The sequence below is a fragment of the Colius striatus genome, chromosome 7 (genome assembly GCF_028858725.1).
Source record: "Colius striatus isolate bColStr4 chromosome 7, bColStr4.1.hap1, whole genome shotgun sequence".
Classification (NCBI taxonomy): Eukaryota; Metazoa; Chordata; class Aves; order Coliiformes; family Coliidae; genus Colius; species Colius striatus.
In genome coordinates this window covers 24,529,748-24,540,933 of record NC_084765.1, presented here as the reverse complement: position 1 = coordinate 24,540,933, position 11,186 = coordinate 24,529,748, and the positions used below count along the sequence as shown (strand labels likewise).

At 40.2% G+C, this 11,186-nt stretch overlaps 1 protein-coding gene across 2 annotated transcripts in view; it reads right to left on the bottom strand.

Moving 5' to 3' along the window:
* Positions 1-999: 999 nt before the first annotated feature.
* AQP9 (aquaporin 9) overlaps positions 1,000-11,186 on the bottom strand; it is a 29,560-nt gene continuing 19,373 nt past the window's right edge. For both annotated transcript variants that reach the window (XM_061999690.1, XM_061999691.1), the window contains 3 exons: positions 9,817-9,935; positions 7,934-8,151; positions 1,000-3,059 (listed from right to left, as the gene is read on the bottom strand). In XM_061999690.1, the coding sequence (XP_061855674.1) occupies positions 2,900-3,059; positions 7,934-8,151; positions 9,817-9,935 (497 nt within the window). In that variant the 3' untranslated portion in view covers positions 1,000-2,899. The remainder of the gene's footprint in view (positions 3,060-7,933; positions 8,152-9,816; positions 9,936-11,186) is intronic.

The window sequence follows — 11,186 nt, the reverse complement described above, 5'->3', positions numbered from 1 at the left end:
TCTGACTGCGGTATGTGCCGGATTGCATATGTGGATACCTCACCAAAGTGCACAGGTTATTATTGGCAACAGGAAGGGTTCCTCCCTTCAGCAATCAAATTGAAAAATAGTAGGGAAGTGTAGAGAGCAGAATTGTAGGAATCCAGGGGGAAAAGCACTCTAAAACAAGTGCATTCGATGAGTACATTGAAGTTTTGCTGTTGAAATAGCTCAAGACCATCACTTGGGATGGGATGGGATGTCTATTTATTCATTAGCACCACGAATAACCATATATATATGTATGCAGACATATTAGAAATGAACTTTGAATTAATTGGATACATTCAATTCACAATGATTAAGCAGAAAATTTCATTTTTCAAGGCTGGATATCTAGAAAGTGGTGTATGTCCAGACACTTCTCTTTAGTGAGAGAGAAACCATGCTTCCGAACTCTGATGTGGAGCTGTTCTTTTTTAAGGACTGCAGATCTAGGACTAGGTCTGAGAACAGTTTCTAATTTTAGTTACTGCTACCAAAACAAAAAATTACTCCCATAAGGAAGATGAAATCCTTCCGCATAGATCAGTAGCAGAAGGCCTCTTTAAAGCCTGTGCAGACATAGGCCTTGTGCTGACCTCTGCACAGCATAAGCCTTTGTTGATGCTCCATCTCCACAGGAATGAAATTTATGCAGAAAGCACAGCGGAAGAGGTTCAGATTAATATTCTAGTTTAGGCTTTTAATATTGGGTAGCATAAAGGTCAAGTAAACAGTTTAAAAATAACTGAACATTATTGCTGTGAAGAACCTGTAGTAGTGGTTTAGCCTTGGCTGGGTGCCAGGTGCCCACCAAGTTGTTCTGTCACTTCTCCTTCTAAAATGGACAGGAGAGAGCGAAATATAACAAAGGGGCTTGTGAGTCGAGGTAAGAACAAGGAGATCACTCGGCAATTAGCATCATGGGCAAAACACATTTGACTTGGGGAGAAATAGTTTGATTTATTAACAATCAATCATAACAGAGTAATGAAATAAGGAATAAAAACTAAATCTTAAAACACCTCCCCTCACCCCTCCCTTCTTCCCGGGTTTCTATCTCCTCCACTGCAGCAGCACGTGGAGATAAGGAATGGTGGGTCAGTTCACCACAGATGGTCTTTGCTGCTGCTTCCTCTCAGGGTGAGACCTCCTCACACTTCCCACTGCTACAGTGTGGGGTCCCTCCATGGGAGATAGTCCTCCATGATCTTCTCCAGTGTTGGTCCTTCCCATGGGGTACAGTACTTCACAAACTGCCCCAATGTGGGTCTACTCCACAGGGGGAAGTAGTCTTTCAGGAAGTAACTGCTGCAGTGTGGGTCCTCCACAGGCCTGACAGGAAACCTGGTGGGGTGTGGACTCCTCTCTCCACAGGTTTGTAGGTCCTGGCAGGAACTTGCTCTAACACGGGCTTCCCACAGGGTCACAGTCTTCCTTGGGCATCCACCTGCTCTGCCGTGGGGTCCTCCATGGGCTGCAGGTGGACCTCTGCTCCACTGTGGACCATCATGGACTGCAGAGGCAGGGCCTGCCTCACCATGGGCTGCACCACAGGTCACAGGGGAGTCTCTCTTCCAGTGCCTGGGCACTTCCTCTCCCTCCTTCTCCAGTGATGCTGATGTCTGCAGAGATGTTGTTCTCACATTCTGACTCCCTTCTGCTGCTGCTTCTGCGCAGCAACTTCTTCCACTTACCCACTATGTTAATCACAGAGGCATTACCTCTATCACTAATTGGCCAGGCCTTGGTCAGTGGCAGGCCTATCTCAGAGCCAACTGGCACTGGCCCTATCAGATACTGGGGAAGCTTCCAGTAGGTTTTTTTAAAGAAAAAAAAAAAACTCAAACCCAAAAAACCTCCATGTAGCCCTCCACTACCAAACCCCGGCCACACAAATGCACTACCTCTGTGCAGAAGTGGACCTCTGTCTTTTTGGTGTTTATCTTACAATACACAGTTTTTCCCATTTGTCATCATATTCTGAGTTACCAAACTTCATCACTGATGAGTTGGTTGCTTGCTGTTCAGTTAGTGGCTCCATAAAGTTATTTAAAACTGCTTCAACTGACCTTTAAGCAATTTGGCTATTGTTTTTAATTTTCAGATAAGCCATTTTTAAATAATGGCTGTAAGAAGTGAGCAATGCTCTTGCATATTAATTCAGCTCTAAACTAATTAACTACCTAGTTATGCAGTTTCATAATAACCTGTCATCTATTTTCAGTTAATTAGGCAACATGATTAAGATCATATGTGTTGAATTAACAGGTCCATCTTACTACAGTTTCATCTTGATCTGAAAGCCATATGAAAAGGACAATTTACCCTTACAATCATAGAATCAGAGAATGGAAGGGACTTCTAGACCCATCCTTCCACTAGACCAGGTTGCTGAAAGCCTTATCCAGTCTGGCTTTGAAGAGTTCCAGGGATGGGATAGTCACATCCTTTCTGGTCAACTGGTGCCAGTGCCTCACCACCCTCACAAGGGAGAACTTCCCAATATCTAATCTAAATCTCCTGTCTTTCAGTTTGAAGGCATTACCCCTTATCCTATCATTATGTGTCCTTGTTTAAAATTCCTCTACAACTTTTTTGTGGGACTCTTTAGGTACTAGAATGCTGCTATATGGTCTCTCTGGATCCTTTTCTTCTCCAGGCTGAATAACCCCACTCTCTCAGCCTGAGCCCTTCACAGTGATCAGTCTGATGTTTCATGGAAAGAGGTAAGTTTTTTTTTTTATTTGCCTTTCGTATAGATTTTCTGCTCTGAAATGTGAATTCCTAGTTGAGGCATATAGATTTTATAAAATGGTCAAAAAAATAATTTGCATAAGATCTGCACAACAAAAGGAGAGAGAAAATTCTTCACTTCTTACTCCATATTGGTCAGTTCATATTTATCATGCACATCATTTTCTTCTGTCTGAGTATCTGAGTGATGAATTTCAATAAAAACAATGTAGACCATTGCTCCAAGTACACCTCCCAGCATAGGTGCAACTATAGGGACCCACCACCAATTATTTCCAGCCCTGTAAGACAAAAAAACCCCAAGAATTATCGTTACTTGTTAGTCTAGTGAACAACCTAGCTTATACTTGGCAGTGAACGAATACAGTGACGTGACACTGCTTATACTGTAGACCTGTCTATTTGGTCTCGCATTTCTGTAAATGAATGACACCCGTCTCTGTCCTGCCCATGTTGTGATGGAAAATGCTGAGTAACAACCATCAGGCATGTTGCTCTATGTACTCTACTTGCCCCTTAGAAAATAAGGCCTCTTTACTGCATGTCTGTTTTGGGAGCAGGTGATAATTTCTCCCTTGTGAAAAATGGGCTTCATTGACTTACAGTGAAATGAACAGGGACATATTTATTGCCCAGCAATCTTGACTGATGCTGTTGCCAGATGCTCGTGAATAGGTTTTCAGAAGTGATAAATTCAAATGTATGTGGCAAAAATGAGTTATCTCATCTGCATGGAGATTTGTAGGTTCAGGCCTGCAATAGTGTATACAGTATTCCTCTTGACAAGTATAATAGATTATACTTGATTTTAAGTATATTTGCCCTGAGGAATGCAATAAAACACAGTGACTGTAAAGCACATTATACTTGACTAGAGTGGTCAAGATGCAAATTTCATGATGTAGTGTCTTATCTCTATGTTTTTACAATGTGAGATTTTTCAGTAAGAGGTAAATAAACATTCTGAAGTTTTACACATCTAAAACTTAAATCTTTTTTAGAATACCTCTGCTCAGTAAGAAAGTCTGACTGTGGCTCTACTCAAATGTTTACAGTCACTTTGCACAATTACTGGGATTTAATTTTAAATATGTAGAGTTATGAACATTTTTAGAGTCCACCATTAAATGGTACAAAACAATAAATAACATCCTGTTTATACAGGAGATAAATAGCATCCTCTTTATGCAAGAGACCTGGGCTTGTAGAATTGTTCTGTCTTTCCAGGAGGTCTACATTCAGACAGTAAATTACTGAGCATTGGTTTCTGAGCACGGACTTTCTTAACTGTACTGGTGCATGAAGGTGTTTTGATTTGATAACATGCTGTATTAAGTGAATATGTGAGTCTGCAGTGAACACCCAGTTGTCTCAATTTTATACACTTTTGAAAATGGAGAAATAACTTCCCCTCCTGCCCCTGAAATACAAAGGTACAAATTAATCTGTGAGAGAAACTTTACAGGAAGCTGTCAGGGGAATATTTAAACTGTAAGGATAATTATCAGCGCTCAGTTGTTATGGGTTTAGGCAAAAGTGAACTCGTGGTTAAGTCACAACACAAGAACAGAATATGGCTAATCTCACATCGCTGTATTGACAATGTTATTATTCCGTGTTCAAATATGCCTGGGATGTTCATGTTTTGCTTTTGCAATTATTTCTGTTTTGCCTGGAGGATATAAAATTGCTCCTCATATTGCTCTACCAAGTTTATAGGTCTATTTATTGTTGAGTCATAAATGTCTGTTGAGCCCCTGAATTTCAGGGACAAGTGTGGACTAAGGTTTTATTGAATTAATCAGCACCACAAAATCTATATCAAGAGCCTGCACATCCTCTGTGCGTGCTTGCCCGTGTATGCAAGCATATAATGACCATGGTAGGTTTCTGTCTTGACTTGTTCCTGTGAATTGATACATGCCTCATGAAAAGAGAAAGTCATTGGCCCCTGCATGACTTTCTTTAAAGGATGGCCCGTATTTGCAGCAGCTGCTGTCTGCTGCACTTTGAGCACTCTCTGCTAAGATGATGGGTGTAAAGTCTTTATAGAGAGCGATGCCAAATCTGAAATGAGATCATGACGCAGCTGAGTTATGAGTTTCCATAATAATTCTTCTTCATTGACACAAGAGGAAGGGCTCCTTGTGACAAGAACAGATAGCTTCACTGAAATAACCTTAGTTCTTTTCTACCAAAGCTTTGCCCTAGCTTGCAGCTTTGCTGCTTGGTTAGCAGGAAGACATCCAGCTATGCCTCTGTCATCATCAGGCAGTTTCGCTGCTACGCAGAGCTGGAAGGAGCCAGCTGTGCAGGGAAGAGGCAGTGCATGGGCTTGGTAAGCTGCAAACATTTCCAGGAAACTACAGCTTGTAAGCTACACGGACTGGGAACTTTTGGCCCATTTTAATCTTGGAAATTCATTTTTCACCTAGCCCAACTGCTTTGGGACAGTGAGATAAGACTGCTGTTACAGATGCAAGGACAATTCAGGCCATTCGGCAGCATGGAAGATGTCTGGCTACTGTTCTATGCTCCAGGAAGAGCGCAAAATATTTCAGAGGCTACTTTGCCATCCAGATCCCTGTGCAGCCAAGAGGTGCATGTCCTGACCTGTTCCAAACTGCAGTTTATGGTCGGGCGTCTTGTCCCCGGGGCCGGCGGCCACGAGGTGTCAGCGTTACCGCGCGTCCCGGGGAGAGGCGAGTACCGGGCGGCGGCTGCAGCGCAATCAGCTCGGGGTGAAACTCTCTATGGTTAGCCTCAAATCCTGATGAGGAATATTGTTCTGTAGAGGTTCCCACTTTATCACTGCTGCTTCACTCTCTGTTATCCTTGTCGGAGTCCGCAGTCTAGTATCTGTACTCAAAGCTCTGTCTGATCTCTCACTACAGACAAAACTTCACTACCCAAAACTTTTCTTAAGCTTGTTAGAATATTAAGCATGTGCTTAACAAAGACTTGTGATTATCTCTATGTTTTTTAGGACAAATCATTAGAAACATTTAGGTCTCTAAAATCAGAATTTGTCTCTAGTGATGGGGACAGTTGCCATCTGTGACACCTACTCACAACAGCTTTAATATTTCCTAGTGTTTTGTTTGTGCAACACTCCCCTCATGTCACCATAGAAGTTTCATGCTTCATTCCCAGCTCCTGGACATGCCTTTTACTAAAGAGCTTCAAAGTCAATAATTCCAGTTAAGTTGAAACATCCAAGGTTTAGGTGTCAACTGTTGCTGCACCACTTGAGTGTCTCATGCACATGTAACACCACCAAAGCATCAGGTCGTTGAGAATCCCAGCTACAGTTGTTCAGACTTCTGCAGCCCCTCCAAAGCTTTCAGTGACCCAGCAAAGCTCAAGTTCTTTCTATGTCATACCCAGATCTATGCTGTAAACGTATTTCTGTTGCTTCGTTCCCTTGAACTTGGTTATAGTTGTAGCCTTACAACTGAAGACGGGGAGGAAGACTTCTTCCTTGATTTATACATCCCCAAAACTGTCATGAGTTTATTCTGGCAATGACCAGAGACCTCATATCTCATTTTTCACATTTTCATTTGTAAATTTCTTCATGTGATCTTTACAGTGGGGCTGTATTCCTTCTCTATATGAATCCTGAAACTAAATTGGGGGAGAGCCCACATTAGTACAGATGCGGCATTTTCATGTAATTTCATAAATGTAAAAGAGGAAGACCCAACTTTGGAGAAGAGTGGAGTTCATGGGTATTCTGTGCCTAGAGCACAGTGCAATCAGGCTTCCAAAATTTTTCAGCAACCTTATAGCCAACTTCATAGTATGTTAGAGATATACTACATGACGCTATAATTAGTATCATAGTCAACATGTACATGGAGTTCAATATTACGAGAAAAACTACTTTGAACAAAGCTGATAAAGAAGAGGTTTAAATAGACAGAGGCTGTTTGTGGAAAATTAGTCTGCATAGGGGTAATAGTCCTTCAAGGAGAATTCTGTAACTACACAGGCATGAGAGAGAGGAATCCTAGGTGTGGGATGTCACTCTGTGGGCTGCTTGTTTGTGTTTTTTAAAGCTCAGTCTAATGGTACAGTGGTAAGAGCTGCTAGGAAGGAAAAGTTTGGAGGTAACTGGGCTAGAGAGCAGCTCACCAGAACTGCGTTCCATCTGAGTTCTGAATCTGATCTATGGTGTGGTTATGTGCCAGTTTCTTCTATGCAATGGCTGACTTTTTTTTATATGAGAAAAACTTTGCTACCGCTCTCCTCTACAAAGGCACATGATTTGTGTAGATGATAGTCATACTAAATAAATACAGATTGTTTGTACTTGCTGAAGTAGCTAAAACGAAATCTCTATTAACCAGAGCTCTCTAGTGGTCTACAGTACTTCTGAGGATTCCTACTTGTAAATAACTGAAAAAACAAACTATACAAAAAAAGCCTCAAAAGATCTATGTCCTGATGACAGATTGCTCTCACTTAGATATCCCAGAGTGCCTCCTACACTGGATCTGTGTAAGCCATCGATTTAATGTGCAACTAATTAGCTGTGCATTTGGCCAGTTGAGAGTGTGTGTGTGTGTGTGTGTGTGTATGCACACACATGCACAGGGGTTTGAGAGTGTGCTCTGAAATGTGGGAAAGTGAAGAGAGCTTTCTTTCATTCACTCCTTCACTCCCAGGCAGGAAGTCAGGCTTTTAGATTGTTGTATGTTTCTGCAATAACTCAGTAGTAATAATAGGCTAAATCAATATGATCCGTCTGTGTTTTTTATAGCACCCAATAAATATTCCAAATAAATATTCCCACCTAACTCTCTAACAATTTCTTCTTTTTTCCTAAAAGCTACAGGACAAGAGAAGAAAGTGCTCTTACATTTTCAGTGACCTCAAAGAATCTGTAACATTTTGGGAAGGCTCTACTTGAAACAATGATTGATATTAGCGATAATGCATGTTTGATTTGCCCTAGGAGCAGGAAATCCTTTTTAAAGCCCAGCTCCTAGAGGATGTCTGGCATAAAGTGCATGAATAGCTTCTTCTGGTATGCCAAGAATTACCTATATGTATATAAAATATGACTTGGTACCATGTTGAAACAGGATCTTACTTTTCTAGGAAGCAATTTTAGCCAAGAGCATTTTACTTCATATCCAGACATACTTACGTGAATACTTCCATCCCCCATCCTGCAACAGCTGTGAAGAGCCTTGGACCTAGATCCCTGGCTGGGTTCATGGCGCAGCCACTGTTCATTCCCAAGGAGCAAGTAAGAACAATTATAAGAAGTCCTATTGCAATTGGCTCTAGGCCCTTTGGGACGCTGTTATTTCTAGTGTCAAAAATAGCAAATACAGCCAGAAGAAGAACAGCTGTTGACATCACCTGGCAAATGCAAAGAAAATATTGAATAAATATGTGCAGATTCCTTCTTATAATGAAAAGAGAGGCCATGGTAGATCTGTGGACTATGTTAACTTAGAGCTGGCATTTAGATTTATCACACTAAACAGAGTAGCAAAAGTTGGAACCCAGTGCCTCTCTACCTCAGTCATGAGAAGTTTTTATACCTGTGCTGAAAGAAAAAGATACAGAATGTGCTGAGGACAACTGGTGGGGAGGGGAAGCTGAGGACAGCTGAGGTGGGGGGGAAACCAAAACCAACAGAAAAAACCCAAAGCAATAACCTGGTGTGGAAAGGAAGAGGATTTAAAAGACATTCCCTCTGTAAGGTTTCATGCTATGTTTCCACATTTTTTGTATCAATTTAGCACTTCCATTTATTTAATTTTTGGTGGTTTTACTATGCCAGTACAATCACTACTTTGATGTAGAAGTATTTTATGTGTTTGTATTTATGCTGATAAATTAGATCAAATATGCACCCTTTATCCAGGTATTGCATAATGTAAGAAAACAGTGAAGACTACATAGTAAAAACTGAGCAGCTGAAAAATTAGGAATTACCTAAATTAAGGTTGTAAGTGTAACTGTAAAGTGAACTCTGTGCTGCATATGCTAATTGAGCCAATGAAGGAAATTTTCTTGGCATTACTTTGATGGAAGTGCTGCTCTGCTTAAATAAAGTTGTTTGTAGATGGTGATGTTGCTAATGATTAACTTAGGGGAAAAACAGATGAAGGTTTCAGAGATGTCAAAATATGAACTTTATATATTGATTTAAATAAGTTTAGGTTTGGATTTTTTTTTAGAGAAAATATTTCATATGGTTTTAATTTTGTTTTAAGACATCTGTGGGTTAAAAGATCTTATGAAAAAGTCTGTTGACTGATCCAAAGATCAGAATTGTCTGTCTTACAAAATTTGAAAACAATGTTTGGGTATTTTTGAGGGTAGGTTGCACAATCTTCAAGTCCTTTTCATAAGGAATTCCTGTGCTACAATCCCTAGTTTTACATAGCTTGCTTGTGCAGTGTTTGTTTCATGTAGGACAGGAGAAAAGAGATTTATTGATTAGAAATAGAAGATATTAAAACTTCATTTTGCACTGTTGGTTAAGTGGGATTAGAGAATACAGATTGGAAATAAAGTGAAGACTCTTTCAGATTCAGTCATTTGAAAACCAAGAAATAATAGAAATCTGTTTGCAAAGAGAAAGCTGTAGAGGAGGCTTACAGTAACAGAAAACCCAGTTGATCAAGGTGTCCTAAGCATAACTTAAGGAATAATAGGTCCACAAAATGGACTGTATTTTGATGTAAATGGACATAGCTCTGCTGAAGTTTATGAAGAAAGATTGATTTATGCTGGGGAAAACCTCTTATGTATATTGCTTCAAAGACATTTAGAGTGCAACAATTAATATGATGTATGTGAAAAGAAAAACTTGAAATTATCTTGCTCATAAATATGACTAAAATGTAACCCCTCTCCAATAGCATTTTCATTGCTGTGTAACACATGATGTGTGACCAAAACAATGAGATTCATCCTGCCCACTAGAGTTCTATGTAATTTTTATTTTTTATTCTTGTTTTTACAGTTTTCAGTATGTTTAATTTGTAGAATCAGGACAGCAAATGCACTTACCTGATCTGCAAATCCATTTATGAGGGACAGATACGGAGCTGGATATGTTGCAAAGATATGTGCTGTTGCATTAGGTCCTGTGACTTCAAGGGTTCCATTGCTATACTGCATAAAGGCATCTGTAGAAAACAGACGTTACCTGATTGCACTTCCCCATAAACACTAGGTGTTCTAGGGCTAGAATATATGTGATGGGTCTGTGCACTTCACATTCTTAACTGAAACAGATTATTTTTTCTGGAAGCATAGTTGTAGATTTGAGGTGGTGTACTACTCATTACCCTTCTATCTCATCTCTCCTTCTGTACCTTGAAGTACTTGTTCTATATATCACAGCTTTCAAAATCGGGCTGGTTTTACCCCTGCTCGTTGCTCCAAGCTCAGTGTCAAGGTGGATTTTCTCATTCTGAACAAGGCTGCATTATTCTGTAAGAGGTGCTATATTTGGCATTATGCTCCCCCCTCCCCCCAATCTCTAGTGTCCTGATTGTACCGTGGTGGACTCCTAGCCATCAGGTACTCCTGCTATTCCATTTGAAAGTTGTGCAATGACTTCTTCTGGAAATGAACTCTCCTGAGAGACCTCCTCTTCTAAGTTTGCTGTTTTCACTCTTCATGGGCTTTACACCCAGCTGCTATGCTAATCGTCAAAGATATGAGGGGAGAGGCTAGCCTCAACACTTCAGTTCTTAGTTTATTTAAGTTAATGTATTTGTATATATATAGTAAAGATTTATTTTTAATGTAAATATGTGTATATTTATGTTAGCATATTTAAAACACATTTTAAATATAATATGACTTCTTTGTCAGAGTAATTTGCTGTCTTGGCAAGCCCTGAAATGTTAGAAATAGGAAGACGCTAAGACGAAGCACTCAAAAATCTGCATAGACAGATATGAATAACAAACACTGCCTTCATTTCATTACTGGGTCCAGTGATGAGGTGATACATGTGAGTAAAGAAGCACCTTCCAATCTCCCATGGAAGTCATGGTGAGGATGGTCAGCTTCTCCTGAAGCTAGCAGATGAATCTGTTTCTCCTTGCCCCTGTCTTTTCTAGCTTTGCTTAAGGGCATGACGTAGCAGAGAATATTTGGTTGTTTACTTTGGTCACGCTCTCCTGTTTGTAGTGTCAGACTATTTTGTTGCATTTAACTGTTAGGAAAAAAAGGATAAGAAAATGACCATTTTTTAGCTGTGAATTATCCTGTACACCTTTAGAAAGGCCTCACATTTAGCAGCCTAGCATATATATTCCCACACTCTTTCAGGGACATCACTGAAAATGAAAGCACCTACATCAAATATGTGTGTATGGGGAAGGTCTTGAGCTCCTATGTCCCTTTTTATGCCAGTGAGTTTTCAG